This window comes from Gracilinanus agilis, chromosome 5 (genome assembly GCF_016433145.1).
Source record: "Gracilinanus agilis isolate LMUSP501 chromosome 5, AgileGrace, whole genome shotgun sequence".
Taxonomy (NCBI): domain Eukaryota; kingdom Metazoa; phylum Chordata; class Mammalia; order Didelphimorphia; family Didelphidae; genus Gracilinanus; species Gracilinanus agilis.
The window spans coordinates 199277369-199295075 of NC_058134.1; the positions used below are offsets into that span (position 1 = coordinate 199277369).

General features: G+C 37.3%; 1 protein-coding gene and 1 non-coding gene across 2 annotated transcripts in view; both read left to right on the forward strand.

Annotated features, from left to right (window-relative positions):
* Positions 1-17707, forward strand: part of GRIN2B (glutamate ionotropic receptor NMDA type subunit 2B) — a 469961-nt gene that overhangs the window by 286532 nt on the left and 165722 nt on the right. The window contains exon 3 of the mRNA XM_044678009.1: positions 13724-13838. Within this exon, the coding sequence (XP_044533944.1) occupies positions 13724-13838 (115 nt within the window). The remainder of the gene's footprint in view (positions 1-13723; positions 13839-17707) is intronic.
* On the forward strand, positions 12553-12658 carry LOC123250780. The gene has a single exon (XR_006506421.1). It is a non-coding gene; the product is annotated as a U6 spliceosomal RNA (small nuclear RNA).

Here is a 17707-nt window from a genome sequence, read left to right on the forward strand (position 1 = left end):
AGAGAGAGAGAGAGAGAGAGAGAGAGAGAGAGAGAGAGAGAGAGAGAGAGAGAGAGAGATATTGCTATTTACTCAGAGTCACATCTTCCTTTCAACAAACCTATATTCTATGAATGCATCCTCTCACCCTATCCCTGTTTCTAAAATCTATATTCTGGATTATCCCTCTATTAACTGTGTCCCAAGAAACTTTTCCTTATCAAAGTTAGCACTTTTGGGGTTTGTCTATAATAATCAATTTTGTCACTAAATCAATTAATTAGCATTCATTAAACAATTACTATGGTCATAGGCACAGTTTTAAGGTCAGAGACTACAAAAATAAAAATGAAAGTCCCTGTCCTAAAAAAAGTTTATATTCTATCAGAGGAGACAACCTTTAGTTATAAAAGTATATCCACACATTATAAAATAAATACAAGATAGTTTGGGGAGAGAGGGCACTAGTAGCTGGGGGAATAGCAAAAGCTACACATAGAAGATAATATTTAAGCTGAATCTTGAAGAAAACCAGGGATCCTAAGAGACAGACATTCCTTTGAAGCCAGAAGGCTTTGAAGGCTGCAGAAGTTCCAGAAGTCTCAGGGTGAGTGGATATGAAGTGGAGTTTTGGAGGAGGGGACATAAAGTTGAAGTAAATGGGAGAGTGAGTAGCAGGGATTGGAAAGTGTATTTTGCACCTCAGTAGCCTGGAATTTAGTGGTACAGAGATAAATAAAGTAAGAAGGATAGGAGTTTGCTAAACAATTGTCTTCCTTCTTTATTAGAAGGCAAGAACTTCCTAGAGATGTCTATTATTGGTACCCAAAACAGTCATCCTCTAAGACTAATGAATCATTTCAGATCAAATACTTTTGTCTCTTCTGCATTATGCACTCAACTCTGATCACATCCTAATGCAATTTTTTGACATACCTTCCCTAGAGACATAATATTCACCTAGCAATCCCTTTCTGGTCATTCTTCTCAAAGAAACAAATTGTGATGAAATGACTTATCTTTGCCAGGAGTAATTTCTCTAGAAATCCAACCTCTAGATAAAGCCTCATCCATTAATAGGATAGTATCTCAGACCACCAACTCCTCTTTCCCCTTGTCAGATTTCCAGAAATATCTTTTCTTGGAACAATGTGCTTCCTGCTTCTGGCTCAGCATTTGGGTGCTTTGGGAATAATGAAACCCCTGATCACAGTCAGAAGCTTCCCCAAATGAAAACACTGAATTAACTCAGAGGGTCATATGGAAGCAAGAAGGGCAATTCTGTATATGTTCCATGGGATGATCTGTTACATGTCCATTACCCTACAACATATCTCATTTGTTTACCATTTTTGTGTACTCACTTCTGCATTAATGAAATCACAGAATTTCAGAGTTAGAAAAAGCCTCAGCTATTATCTTATCCCACCTATATCCCCCAAAAGAATTCTCTCCACCACACAGGTGCATCATCCAACATTTTTTCTTGAATATTTCTAATAAAATAATCCATAATTGTTTATGGTGGCCTGTTCCAGTATTGTTTAATTTAAACTGTTAGCAACAATTCCCTATATCAAGTCCAAATTTGTCTCTGCTATTTCCACTCATGATGTCTAGTTTTGCCATCGGACATCAAACAGAACAAGTTCATTTCCTCTTCTGTACAGAAAAAAAAAATTGGGGTTTCATGTCCCATTGCCTGCAATATTTTCCTTTTTAGGCTAAAGACCTCCTTCATTCTGTATGCTTGCCCTCCTCTCAGCGTACTTTAGATTATTTTTTTCCTTCAATATGATCCTCAGAACTAATCAGAGTACTCCATAGATGGTCTTACCAGGGCAGTATGTCTTTCTGTGTCCTCTATAGTCCACACTGTCAACTGGATGTTTGTATGTGGTTAGTGGGTAATATTACAGAATATCAATAAATAAATAATTGAAAGTATTTATTGAGCAGACTCTACTCTATACCAGGTCTTGTATTAGGTGTTGAGATACATATTCAAAGAATGAAATAGACCTTATTCTCAAAGTGTTAGAGGGGAGCAAATAATTCCACACATAAACATATCCAATATGTATAAAGAGAATAGAGCAAATGAAAAGTAGATAAATGAAAGTAGATTACAGAGAGAAAGAACTAGTGGTAAAGGGGATCAAGAAAGGATTTTTGTGTTACTTCAAATGTATCTTAAAGGAAACAAAGAATTCTTCAATGAAAATATGAAGAGGGAGTGATTCTAGGCATAGGAGATGGTCAGAGCAGAGATGGAGTGCCCTATGAGCAGTAGAGAGAATGCCAATATGGTTGGTTCTCAGAGCATAAGAAACAAGATAAATAGATAGAATTGTGAGCCCTGGAATCATGAAATTTTTCTTCTTGAATTCAAATCCAGCCTCAGAAACTTAGTAGCTGTGTGAGACCCTTGGCAAGACTTTTAATGTTGCCTCAGTTTCTGCATTTGTAGAATGAACTGTAGAAAGGAGTTGCAAACCACTTCAGCATCTCTGCCAAGAAAACTAAACAGGGGTCATGAAGAGTCAGAAACAATTAAAACAACTGAATAATGACAACGAGTACCAGAAAGTCAGGAATATAAATTGAGGTGGTAGAATAGGTTAGAGTTACGTTTTGAAGTGCATTAAAAATTAAAAGGAAGAGTTTATATTTTATTATAGAGGAAGTAGGGAGCAATCAGAGTTTTTTGAGTCATGGAGTGACATGGTCATATTGGTCCTTAAGGAAAGTACTTGGGCAACTGTATGGAGGATAGACTGGGGAAGGCAGAGACTTAAAGCAGAGAGATCAAGTAGAAATGGATCTTTTTTGAGCATCGAAGGTAAAAGGAAGTAAGGAGTGGCTCAAGAGGTGACGAGTCAAATGTGGGAAAAGGAAAGAAAATTAAAATGGAGGATAAGGAAACATCCATAAGATACCTCCTTTACTCTGAAATCTATAGGCCCTCCACAAAAGCTACCTATTTAGAAAGGACCAAAGGCATATAGTTGGAGTGTATTTTAGTGAGAATTAAAGTCCAAATTGATAGGTGATTCTGCATTGAGGGTCAGCCAGAAAGGAAAAATAATAGAGAAAATGCAGGACTATGCTTAGTAAATGCAATTACACAGTAGTGAAGAAGTAGAAATATAAAAGGTAAATATAATCTCAAAATTCTATTGGCACTTTCTCCTACTGAAACCACTGCCGAGGAGATATCATCACTTCTTGCAGGGCAACTTTCCAATATAATGAGTGTTCTATCTGTGAAACAGGAAGAGAATTTTAATTCTGTGGTATAAAAAAATATATATATATATAATTTTCCCTTTAAGCACAGCCTTAAAGCACGCACAGTAGACTTTTGTTTGTTTGTTTTTAGTTTAGTTTTTGTTTTTAAACAACTTCACCTGTTCCCATTTCTTAGCCGGGTCCTGCTGTCCCATTCCATCCCTGGAGCTCTGCTCTCCTGGGCTGCTGCCAGTAACACATCTGTTGCCCTTGATATTCTGCCAGATCTTGACAGGAAAGATGCCTAGGGCTTGTGGGGCATGGAGATAGGGTAGATTCACTTTCTCATTATCAAATTCAATGCAGTTGCCTGACTGAGAAATAGGTTTTGTACTAAGCACCTTTGATTAATGTGGCATTAACAGGGCAGCCAAGTTAGGTCTCTGAGGAACACTGTTAGCTAAAAGAAAGGAGAATTGCTCAGTATTCAGAGAGGGCTCTGAAAGGTGAGGGGGAAAGATATTTGGAGGACTTTTCTAGCCAGGCATGGAGATGTGTGCCTCTCCTCCCTCCTGAGGAGCCTGGGGGACTGTGAGCTTGGGAATTCTGAGCTACAGGAAAGTTCAAGCTGATGGCCTATTTGGCACCAACATAGTGAACCTCCAGGAGTGGGGAACCTCCAAGCTACCTCAAGAGATGTGAACTGGCCAGAAAAGGAGCACGCCTCCATGCAGATAAGTATTGGGATTGGGTCCATGATGGGTCATTGCACTTCTAGAATGAGGGAAATTGGGATACCCAATCTCAAAAAGGCCCGGCAAACAAACAAAAATCAGACTCCTATATATTAAAAATTAGCAAAACATAGTGGAAAAAACATTGGACTTGGAGATCAGAAGACCAGTTGTGTGACTCTGGACAAATTGCTTAATTTCTGATCCTCAGTTTCCTTATCTGTACAATGGGGGAAATTATACTTGTACTATCAATATTTTAGGTTCTTTATTTTTTGGGTGAATGTTTAATTAATTAATTAATTAATTAAGGAGATTTTTTCCATGATTATAAGATTTATATTCTTTTCCTTCCCTTACCCCTTCTCCATCCCATAGCTGGCATGCAATTCTACTGGGCTTTACATGAGTCATTGATCAAGAATTTTAGGTTCTTTATGAATAAAGTGCCTTATAAACTTTGATTACTTTCTTCAGAGAGTTATAATTTCATTGAGGTGGGCAACCCACCCCTCTATCCATTATAGATAACTTGATAGACAGTCCTCAGGAGTTACCATGACTAAAAAATTCAGTTTTATGGCCAAATTTGGAGCTCTTCTCTAGACTTACGTAGATTGCTTCATGGAGGACAAAAATAGTCTTACATGAAAATCCTTTCCAAATTGAAAAGAACTGCCATAGTTTTCAGTTTTGCTATCCCTCATGAGAATACAAGATCACTTTGACATCCCAGTGATGTGTTAGGATAAAACTAAAATGAACAGTAGACTTAAAGGTACCATGTAAATGGGAATCATTCTGATTCTAACTTTTAAATCTTGGACAAGCTATCTTCATGGTCTCTTAGAAGTAGACTTTATGCAAATAAAATATTATGACTAATCATCTCCTCATTGCTGAGAATTTCACAGTAGTCAGAAGAAGCTATACCCAATAATGATTAGGAAAAACAATAAATTCCACTCTGGCAGCATGGCATCCTGCAATATTGAGATGAAAGGGATCAGACTAATGGCCTTTCATCAACAAGTAAAGTGGAAACACCAAATGTCCATCGCTCAATAGGGCTCATGCCCTGACAGACATCTTTTCCAGTTGATGTTTATGTTGTGCTCTCCAAACATACTGTGCAGGATGCCATGGACAAGCATGCTATTACCAGCGTTGAATTTCCTCAGAGCACAGTCAGAATTTTCCTGTACGAAAACCCAAAAAGAAACTGGTTTGTAAGAGATAGAATTTGGAACGACCTTAACAATTCTGCAAACCTTAAGGGAAACAAATAAGAAAAATTAATCAATTTAACTAAAAACATGCATAGTAAATAGTAGAGGTGGGACTAGAACCGGCTCTTTTGACTCCAAATTCAATGGTCCATCCTCTACTTGTTGGTGGGGAAGAAAGGGCACCAGTTTAGTTAAGAGAGGTGACTTTGAGCTATAACTAAATCCCTTCACCTCTTTGGACCTTTGTGTTGTTATTCATAAAATGGGGATAATGCGCTGTCTAACAAATAGAGCTATTATTGGGAACAAATGAAATCATATGTCTAAAGGAATCATTTTGGAAACTGAATTTTTTGCTCTCCTAACACATTTCTAGAGGGATAGAAGTACGCTGCTGTCATTGGTAACTCTAGTGCCTGGTGGGTTCACATTACATAAATTTACTCCACTTTTTTTCCAAACAAAGTACAACTATGCCTGGGTGCATATGGAATCATTCATTAATAAAGTCCATTTATTAAGTACCTATTACATGCTAGGCATGATGTTAGGTGATGGAAGTGCCAATAAAATAAGTGAAAATAACAACTCACAAAGAGCTAATGTTCTATATGAGGAAGCATATATATGTAATATATAGATATATAGATATATGTACAGAATAAATATAAAAAGAATAAATCACTATGGGAGGTAATGCACTTATTCCATTGATAATGTTGTAGCTCAAAATATATTTAGAACTCTTTCAGAGATTCCACATAAGTCTATAGGATGTTCAATCTATCAGTCAATGAGCAAGCCCTGTAATAAAGACACTATACTATGATATGAATGCAAAGACTGAAACAGTCACTGCTTTTTGGTGTCAAATCTTAGACCATAGCCAATTTCAGGGAAAGACAGTATAGATCCTCGTATTATAAAGGTGTGTTTCCCTTTTGAAAACCACTAAAATTCCTTCAGAGCCACCTCTGAGGAAATATGAGTGATCAAACCAACTAATAGTGTTTTCAGCAAGCCACAATGTCTTACTATAAAACAATAAATAGATCTAAATTCCATAGCTTAGAAGTCGCTTCTGAATACCGTTTAAAAATACTGTTTAAAAAGAGAATATAAGCAATAATTTAGGCAATTGCAGCATAATTTGTATGAGTATACATGTAGGTTCTCAAAGTTACTACTTTGAATGGAACAACTGTCACTTGGATGCATAGTTCCAGCATATTTATTAAAAACACCAATGAATAGGCTTTAAAGAATATTAGTTAGAAGACACTTCCTGGAATTGTTTTTGAAATGTAGCACAAATGAATAATCAATTAAAAAATAGATGTGAAGAAGAAATATTAGACTGAGAAGAAATTTGTACTACTGGAGACTAGGTAGGTGAATCTTCCTAAATAAGATTCCTAAACTTGTTCCTCTCCTGCTCAGAAATGTCCAGTGGGTCCTCATTGCCTACCAAATAAAGGTTTCTTATTTTGGTTTTGAAGACCTTTATCCTCTGGCTCCATCCTATCCTTCCAGGATATTTTTATTGTTCATATGCATTTGTGCTGTACTTTACCCAAATGCGACTACTTGTTCCCAAAACCAACCCCAAGCTTTCCTGCCTTTGGACCTTCCAGACCTAATGCAGTTCTTTGTACCTATAATTACCTTGCTCCGTCCTCTACCTCCAACCCATAAAATTCCACTTCTTAATACTGTAGCCAATTTTCAAGACCCAATTAAAATGCTAACTTTTTCATGAACCGCAGTAGCATTTCATTCGTACCTAATGTCACCATATTTTGCCTTATATTGTGGTTATCAGTACATTTGTTTATCTTCCCCCTCACCTTACTTTGTAAATTGTAAGTTCTCTAAGACTCGAATTCTCCAAACCTCAATCTTCTCCCACATCGCCCACTTAGCACCTGTCACAGTCTGTTCCACACAGTAGGTACACAGTAGGATTTATCAAGTTAGATTGAAAAGGAGTTTTGGAGAGGCTACTTTATACTTCACTTATAGCTCTGGAAGCAGCTGTTGATCATGAATAAAAGGAATGAGAGTTTCCAGTCAGATCCTGGACCACCAGGGAGAGTGACCTAAGAGGATTCTATTCCATGCTGCCACGAGCATCACTTTAGGCAACCAAGAAGGGCCTGGGTTCTGGCATCTTTATTGCATGGATATTCATGGTTCCTAGAATTGTACCACTTTGAGTTTGTGGGATGAGGCAGAGAAAAGAGAAGCTTTTTACCAGCTTCTGGTGATCAATATCTTTCCTTTAAATGTATTAAAGAGTTCTTCCATGTTTATTTAACTCCCACCCCTTTTCATCTCCCTCCCCCTCAAGTTGTGCAACACCTTCTCCCTGATTATATTGTCTCTACCTTTCCAGGTTTTTAATGGGCTCATCACTTTTAGGCAGTACCAGGCATGAGGCTTAGGAGTACAAGTCATGTGAACATGGAGCTAATCATTATTGATTTCTTGGGTAGTTATGGTAAAGGAACATTAATTATCGTTAGCACAGTTGCATTAATGCTGTTGTAATGAGTACTCCTATGGGAATTCTTCAGTGAGGAATGTGCTAATTATCAGATCATAGCAGCCAGCAGTGAAAAGGGGCGGGGACTGGGGTGCAGGTGGCAGGGAAGATTTTACTGGCACACCTCTCAATTACCCACATAGCTCCTGTTAATCTGAACATGTGTGCCACTATGTACACTGTAATATAACAGCCCAGAGCACATGTTTTCTTGGCTATGTTTGATCAATTTGGGTCCCACTCCTATGAGTCATTCCCTTAAGGTTTATAGGGGTGTCAGCTCATTGGAACTGACTTGAACCTTCTCCCCATTTCCTCCAAGCATTTAGGAGGAAGGTGCCTCCCAGAATTACAAAATTTCTTATTTAGAAGGGACTTCCAAGACTATCTAGTCTAACATATACCTAAACAAGAGTCTTCCCCAGAAGGTAATTTGTTACACTAGTGATTCATTTAGTTGAGCACCTCACTGGCACAAGTGACAGAGCACCAGGGCCAGAACCAGGAAGATATGAATTCAAATCTCCTTTTAGACACTTACTAACTGTGTGACCCTGGGCAAATTACTTAACCCTGTTTGCCTCAGTTCCTTCATATGTAAAATAAACTGGAGAAGCAAATGGCAAACCACTTTCGTGTCTTTGCCAAGAAAACCCCAAAAGGGGTCATGAAGAATTGGCACTAGTGAAATGACTGAACAATATTTAGTTATCATTTATATGATGCCCTTAAAGATTGCAAAGCACTTTACAAATATTATCTCATTTTATTCTTATGACAACCCTAGGAGTAGGTGCTATTATTATCATTTTACGGATGAAGAAACTGAAGCAAGCAAAGGCTAACTCAATGTTTTACCCATAGTCTGAACTCAGGTCTTCCTGACACAGGGTCCAATAATCTATCCACTATTTCACCTAACTAATATATATTAACAAGTTGTCATCTACCTTCTACTTGAAGACCTCCATGAAGGAGGGATCTATTACCTTTTAAAATAGCATTTTCTACTTTTGATAACTAGTTTAAAGGGAAGTTTTCTTATATCAGCCTCCTGGGGTTGAGCTTTTGGATTCTATGATAGCTTTTCAAATGTTTGATGTCCTTCCTTCCTTCCCCAGAGTCTCTCCCAGTTTCTTTAATTGGTTCTCATGGTGTAAAGTCAAGGTCCTTCATAGTCCTGGTTGCTCTTCTCTAGATGACCTCCAGTTTATCAATATCCTTCCTAAAATATAATACTGATAGTTTCAGATTTTGTCAGACCAGAACAAAGAAATCAATCAGACCATCAAGAAACATTTTATTAAGGATCTCCTATGGGCCAGGCACTGTACCCCAGCATAGACACTGGAGATAAAAGGACATAAATGGCACAATCCCCATCTTTCAAATAGCTAATATTCTATAGAACAGGTGTCGGCCACCTTTTTGGCCGTGAGAGCCATAAACGCCACATTTTTTAAAATGTAATTTCGTGAGAGCCGTACAGTGCTCACAGTGCGGCTCCTGTAACAGCGCCTGAAAAAAAAAATGGACTTTATGGCTCCTGCAGAAAGAGCCATATCTGGCCCTGAAAAGAGCCAGATATGGCTCGAGAGCCAAACGTTGCCGACCCCTGCTATAGAAAGAGAAAATATGTATATGTAGATAAGATAGGGACTGGATCTGTCATCATTTATGTTGGCAGTACCCAATAAGGAACTGCTTGCTTCCCCCCCAGTGCAAGTTGACAATTTTTCTACAACTCTTAGAGAATTGTTCTTGGCACATGAAGTGACCAGGATCACATGGCCAATATATGGAAGAAGCAGGACTTGAATTCAGATTCTCCTCTCCATCAACCTGGCTCTCTATTGACTATATATTATGCTACCTTTCTCTCTCTAATAATAGTTTGATGGTGATGGCTAGCATTTATATAATATTTTAAGATGTGTGAAGCACTTATTTCATTTAATCCTCACAACAACTGGTAATGTAGGTACATTTATTATCCTCATTTTACAGATGAGGAAACAAAAGGATCAGGTTAAGTGACTTGCTAAGGACACAGAGCTTTTGAGTGTCTGAGGCTGGATTTGAACTCAAGTCTTCCTAACTTCAATTCATATATAAAATAAATGTAAAATAATTTTTGAAAGAGACTTTTAACAGCTGTTGAGGTGGGAAGGAAGGGTAGAGGATAGGCCTCCTGTCAGTGTTTGAACTGAGTTCTATAGGGCACGAGGGATTTTAAGAGGTGGGAGTAGGCTGAGCATTCCAGGCAAGAGAGACAGACTGAGAGGATGCCCTGGAAATTGAATGCTGTTTGTGAGGAAACTTAAGAAGGTCACTGAAGAGTGTATGAGGGGGAAAATATGTATAATAAAGCTGGGAAGATAGACTAGAATCAACTTATAAATTGATGACTTTTCTTAATATTTCATCAAATAAAAGAAAGTAATTTCTGCTTAATTCTGATCAATTAGGAATTGATTATTGAAGTCTTGGGCTTTTGGAGTGATTAACTGTATTAGAGTTTGTGAAAGAATAGAAAACTACCAGGCGTAGTTTGAAATGTACAATGGATTTTGGAAAAGCAGATTTAAAATATTTTAGAGTAAGGATAGGTAGGATGCAATGGTCTAACATTTTGTAGTGAGATGTGGGTCATGGAGGATAAGAAGCTCTCAAGAAGAATCATGAACCTCACAAGTTAAAACATATAACCATATTGGGCATCTTTAAAGAGAATTCTGATTTTTGATGAGTGAAAAATTAGTTGCAGATTCCACTGCAAAAGAGAAGATGCTCTTCTAAAGGTTAACTTGAACCAAAGCATGCTCTCCCATCTATTTCCTTGACTTCTGTTTAGGTGCTGCTGAATGAAGCTGGTGGCAGGCATACATTCATGCTGATGCTACAAATATATGTTAAATTTCAACTATACCCTCAAAGCAAAGAAGAATCCTCCTTTCTAACTGTTTCCTTATTTCCCACAAAAGCTATTATAAACTTTCTCCTCTCTTTTCAAGCCTCCTATGACTCCTCCTCCCTTTCTCCTCTAAATTAAAGCCCTTGATTCTTAACTTTACCGAGAAAAGTGAAAACATCTGACATGATTTTCTCCTCTCTCTTTTCCCCTTATCTTCATCTAAAACTGCTTTGACATCACCTGCTACTTTCCTTTCTACCAATCTGATTAGGTAGTTCTTGCACAGACCAGCCTTCTCTGCATTTACCCTTGGTCCCATCTCCTACGTTCTCCTCTAGTAAATTTTCTTGTCTGTCATCATCCTTTCCACCAATCTTTAATCTCTCTCAATTTTCTAGATCCTTCCCTACTCTCTTCAAACATGCCCAACTCTCCAGCCTTAAAAATTGTCTACTAGGTCCTACCATCAAGTTATCACCTCATATCTCTGCTCTCTTTCTCAGTTAAACTCCAAGAAAAAGTTATCTTTATTTGGTGAATCTACTTCCTCTCCACCCCTTCACTCCTTAACCCTTTGCGGGCTGATTTTTCACCTTATCGATCAGCTTAAAACTATTCTAAGTTACCAGATCTTGTTTTTTGTCCCCTCGAATCTCATCCTTCTTTTTTCACTTCTTTTTCACATTTAAAATTCCCAATTATTTTTTCCTCCTAAACACTCAGTGCCTCTCTGAGTTTTCATGGTCCAACTCTTTCCAGGTTTTCTTCCTATCAATCAGACATCTTCTTTTTACTTTCTTTCACTGATTTTCATCCATGTCATACTCTATAGCTATTTTTTCAAAAGTTCTTGCCTAAACATTCTTCTCTTTTCTACACTTTTCTCTTAATGACCTCCTTCTCTTGGATTTAATCACCATATTTCTACTGATGACTCCAGATCTATATATCCAACTTAGTCTTTCACCTGAGCTTCAGTCCCACTTCACCAACTACCTATCTGACATTTCAAATTGGATTTCCCAGAGACATCTCAAAATTAATATGTCCAAAACAAAATTCTCCATATTTCCACTAAACCCACCCAATTACAACCTTTGCTTTTCCTGTCAAGGAGAGCACCACCTTTCCAATTGCCTAGGTTCATAACTTGGCTTTATCCTTTACTCCTTACTCTCTCATCTTAAATATCGCATTAGTCAACATATTTTGTCATTTCTACTTCCTTAATATCATTGAAAACTGTCCCTTTTTCTCTACTAACACAGTAACCATGAATCCCTATTTTCTACATGTCTCACCTAAACTATTTCAATGGCTTTCTACAGCTGCCAAATTGATTCTCTTTAATTGCAGATATGACCCTGCCAATCTCTTTAAAAAAATTCTAGCATAAACTTCTCTCTTTGACTTTTAAAGCCCTCCACAATATGGTCCCAACCTATTTTTTCAGCCTCATCACATATTCCCCTTCCTATTCTCTAAAAGTCAGTTAACATGGTCTTCTTTCTGTTCTTGATTCATGGTATTCCATCTCCTGTTTCTCTGTCTTTGTATTGACCATCTCCCATGACTAGAATAACACTCCCATCTTACTTTTACCTCATTCAATCTCTGTTTCTTCAAAACACAACTCTAGCACTATCTTCCATATAATATATTTCCTGATTTTCCACAATTTTAAGTAATTTTCTCCCTAATTGCCTTACATTTATTTTTCATTTTTCCACATATAAATATATATATACATGTGTGTATATATATATGTGTGTGTGTGCATATATATATATATATATATTATGTGTGTGTGTGTGTATTTCCCATATGTGAGCTTCTGGAGAAAAAGGATTATTTCATTCTCGTTTGTAACCTCAGACTTATGACAATGCCTATACATAGTAAGACTGAATAAATAGTTAAGTGCTTGCTTTGGGAGCACATATAAAAAGTTAGAATGATACGGAGAAGGTTAACATGGTTCCTGTACAAGGACAAAATGCAAATTTGTTATGTGTTCCATATTTTAACAAAAAAATTAATAAACAATAAATGCTTGTTAATTGGTTGGTTTGTTGATGTGCCCTGCCACAGAAATGAGGAGTCCTAGATAGTTGAATATTTATGAATTATGGATGTCAGTTATCTTCAGAAGGTCCTCAGAGAGCATCTTCCTTCTTCTATTTATCTTTTTCCTTTGGCTGATCCCAGGCATGCTCTCTGTTTTTGCTCTCAGGGTCCCAACTGCTTTTGCCTCCACAGCATCCATCAACGTTCATGCTATGGTGAAGATACAGGTACAGGTTGAAATAAGTTTCCTCCAGAGTCCCTCCCAACTCTGAGATTTTGTAGTTCTGGAGAATGAACTATATGAATACTCTATGCATGATCTAGATCTCAGGTTTCTGATTTTCTAGAAAAACCTGAAGAAAGCCATATCCTGTCCCAGGTATGACCAACTGGGAGCAGAATTGGCAACACTGAAATCAATGAAATTTGTTTTGAGATCCTAATGCCCTTTCAATTTATGCTAAATTAGCAGGTGGTACAATGATAAAAATACATATTGTCAAATATGTATCATATTAACCCTGATGTGAATTTTATTTGTTTCTGTGGTATTTATTAATGTTAGATCTCATGTAGTATGTCTGTTAACAATTTTAAAACAAGAGAAGTTCTTTTGGCATTCATTTTTCTCTTTCATTTACCTTCCTTTCTTCAGTTTTTAAAATTTTTAACATTTTTTCTTTTACTTTCTTAATTTTTTCTTCATATACTCTCATTATTTCATTTTATATCCCTTCTATTTCTTGTTTTTCATTATTACTTTATTTCTGCTTTAGTACTTGAAAGTTCATTTCTCCCCCTTTATTGGCCCTATATCCTATCCCTCTCCTCATGTATTATTCCAACTCTTGACACTCAGCTTACTCTTCTCTTTTGAAACTTTTTTTTTTCTGTCTTGATACATTTACACTTGAGTTCCTTAACAGATCAGAGTTGGAGAGGCAGTACATAAGATCTCTATAACATTGTTTCATATGTACTTGGGTATCCATGTTTAATTTTTCTTTCTTTTTTATCTTCCTAGGTACCTAATCAATGTCACTTTTGAAGGGAGAAACCTGTCCTTCAGCGAGGATGGCTACCAGATGCACCCCAAACTGGTGATAATCCTTCTGACCAAGGAGAGGAAATGGGAGAGGGTAGGACATACTTTTGGTAATTTTCAGACTAAGCCAGAGAGGACAAAATATAATATGGGTGGAAGAAAGACACTCTTGATCTTCAACCCTGAAGAGACCAAATCATTTTCTGAATACAGGATGTACAATTATAATGATATCTTTGATGACATGGTTTTGTTCACAAATGAGTGTCTTCATTCTCGCTTCATGCTGGTTTTTACAAGAGGCTGTTGGCTCTAAATGGGGTTACATGCATTATTGGTTCTGCTGTTAGCTTAGCTTTGAACTCTGAGTTTTAGTAGATTATAAATTTACAGTGGAATTAATTTGGGAGTAGAAATCATGTCTCCAGTATAATTGAGATGGAGAGCATCTTATGCACTCTACTTGCAGCCACTTAATAAGAACAACCATATGATCAAGTAGGCTAGGCAGTTGATTACTTAGCCCGATATGGTGTCTTGAAATATTACAATTAGAGATTCATTCTTTTGGGTCACACTTGTGATAGATAGTTCTAGTCCCCTATGAAAATGAAAGTATCAGTGGAAGGAGTAAAAACCTTTTACTAATATTTGAAAAAGAATTATGCCAATTAACTGAGAGTGAGTGCCCAGCTTGTTCTCAGATATGTGAGAAGAGAAAGACTTGAAAGAGCAGTGCTCCTTCAGTAAAGGACCAAATGCCCCACATTGCAATCTTGTCACTCTAGTCCTATTACCTGGGTATGTGAAGTATATATATTGAATAGAAAGCAGAAAGCAAGATCTTAGACTTCAAGTGGAAATGTCTCACTGTTTATTTCTTTATGAGCTACAGATTATCCATTATTGTTGGTATTTTTGATTAGTTACCTTTCTGCTGTGCTAGCATTTCTTCAAAAATGGTCACTCCTCTTTCCCTCACCTTTTTTTCCCTTTAATTTACCTTCTTTTGATTAATGATGAAGAGACAGAATAATTTAAGATGTGTTGTAGAATCCAGATGTGTAAAAAGATCTTTAGGCTTATCTCCAGAAGAGGACTTAGTATTACTGAGATTATGCGAATATATCAAAATGCCTCCAGCAGGCTCAATGCTATGAACCAGGTTCTTTTTAAAGACTGACCTATAACGTTCTGTTAATTCCATTTTCTTCTGAGTCCCATGGGACTATGGATCCATAAAGTCAACAAATTCAGTCTAATTCAATTTAAAAAATCATTTTGTTATTTATAAAGTGCTGCATTTGGTCCTGGGGATCCAAAAATGAAAAAAAAAACAAAATATGGTACCTTTTATCTGTCTTGCATCTTCAACCCCCCCCCCCATCACTGAATTCCTTCTTTCTAGCCTTAAGAAAATAAATGAACAAATTTTTTTGGGGGGTGGTGGCTCATGTTTTCTCTTGCTAGTTTACTTTTCCTTTCTAGTCTCCTTCAATTGCAAATTTATTAGAATAGTCCACAACTCACTGCCCTCATTACATCTTACCTGATTACTAACCCTTTGTAATACTGTTTCTACTACCATAATCACACTGAGATTTATTTTTCAAAAACCATATATGAGCTCATTGCCAAATTCAGTAGCCCTTCTGTATAACCTCATCCTTTTCCATTTCTTCATGGTTTACTCAGTTAACCTTCTCTATGCCGCTTAAAATTATGTGATGTAATGCAGACCACACTGGACATTGAGTCAGTAGACCTGGTCCCAACTCTTACTGTGTTACAATGATCTATCCTTATGATCTATATTTTTTTAAACCCTTACCCTCATTCTTAGAAACAATGCTGTATATTGGTTCTAAGGCAAAAGACTGGTAAGAGTTAAGCAATGTTTATTAAGTGACTTTCCCGGGTTCCCACAACTAAGAAATATCTGAGGCCAGAATTGAACCTAGGACCTCCCATCTCTGGGTCTGGCTCTCAATCCACTGAGCCACCTCGCTATACTCATGCCTCTCCTAACTTTAAAATTCTATGATTCTTTTCCTATTGGCTTCCATAACTCATTTCCTTTTTTTCTTCTCTGGCTTATCTTCTAATTTGTCACTCTTTTTCTGTATTCTTAAAAGTAGTCAATTCTCCAAGATTCTGTCATTGACAATTTTCTCTCATCACTCCAATTGGTTCAATAATATTCTCTGTTTGGGAGAATCAAATGAACCTCAGCTCTGCCTTCTTTACTGAGCTCCAATCATGTGTGGCTGTTAAGTACATTTACCTATATCACTTGTGTCCCATCTTATGATATTACGAACTGAATTTATCATTGATTGAACTCGTTTTCCTTACCTGCAAAAGGACCAGACAACTGCTGAACTCCCTCTCAGCTTTATGTTTCTGTTGTTTTAATGTCACACAATGAAGGAATAATTGTTGTTATTCAGTTGTATCAGACTCTTTGTGACCCCATTTGGGGCTTTCTTAGCAAAGAGACTAAAGTGGTTTTACCATTTCCTTCTCTAGCTCATTTTATAGATGAGGAACCAGAGGAAAACAGAGCTAAATGACTTGCCCAGGGTCACACAGCTACTAAGTGTCTGAGGCCAGACTTGAACTCAGGGCTTTATGACCCCAGGACTAGTGTTCTACCCCCAATGTGACCTAGCTGCCCTCCCTGGAGGAATAAAGTAAAAGGCAAAAAGCAAGAGAAAGATAAGGCATTCTAGAGGTTAACAAAAGAACCAAAGTTGTTTGTTGAAGACAAATCGAATATATAATATATTGATATATAAGATATAATATATTGGTATTATAATATATAAGATATGCTATATGGCTAGCCATTTGGATCCTTTGCTGAAAAACTGTAATATAATGAAGAGGGCAGGCAGGAGCTCATTTGTTCCTCAGCTTGGAAATGAGATTCTTACTATGCAGTATCAGGGTACTTCTCAACCTTTAAAGCCTCAGACCTGTCCATCTGGTTCATTTAGAAAGTTGTGTGCTGCAGTCTGGAGCAATTAGACACTGGAGACCACACATTTGGAGTTATTAGAGGATGAAATAGGGCTAGAAAAAGCAAAGAGAAGGCTAGATAAGAATTGAAATTCATTAAGAGCTCTCTGTGATCCTCTTATGCCTATGGGACAGGATAAGAAGAACAGCGGCTAGGTGGCAAAGTGGAGTGAACGTGGGGGCAAGAGTCAGAAAGACCTGGGTTCAAATCTAGCCTCGGCCACTTCCTACCTCTGTGACCTTGGTAAAGTCATATAATCTCTGTTTGCCTCAGTTTCTTCAGTCATAAAATGAGGATAATTATAGCACCTACTTCCTTGGGTTTTGCTAATCACATGAAAAAGAATTATAAAATGCTTAGCACAGTGCCTGGCATATATGATATAAATGCTATTTAACTATTGTTAATTAACAAACTAACAGCAGTGTGTGTGTGTGTGTGTGTGTGTGTGTGCTCACGTGCGCATGCGGGTGCTTTTGTATCTATAAGAATTTCTATCTTTAGATTTAAATGGAGATGGGTGGGGGAACCAAATAATCTGCCTCTCAGTAGAGCCAGGACTATTATCCAATGCAGAAGATGCTCAGAAAAGCAGTTAGTGTTCTGGGGCTTGATCAGAACCTCTGGGTTTGCTCAATTGCTACTGCTCTGAGCTTCCATTTCATCATCCCTAAAATGAGGATAATAAAACTGAAATGTAGGAGGGTGTGTTCTGAGTAATAACTTGGAGAAATTATGATGGTGCATTCTGAAGATAAAAGATGTAAACAGGGCTTAAATAGAGCAGTCTAGGTCACAATTCAAGGGGACTGTGCATGATACAAATGCCTCCACAGTTTGTCTACACCCTACTACAAAAGAGGTCAGGACTCTTGGAGTCCAAGGAATGGCCTCCCTGCTAGAGAGGAATGAGATCGTCATTTTTAGGACCCTCCTTAATG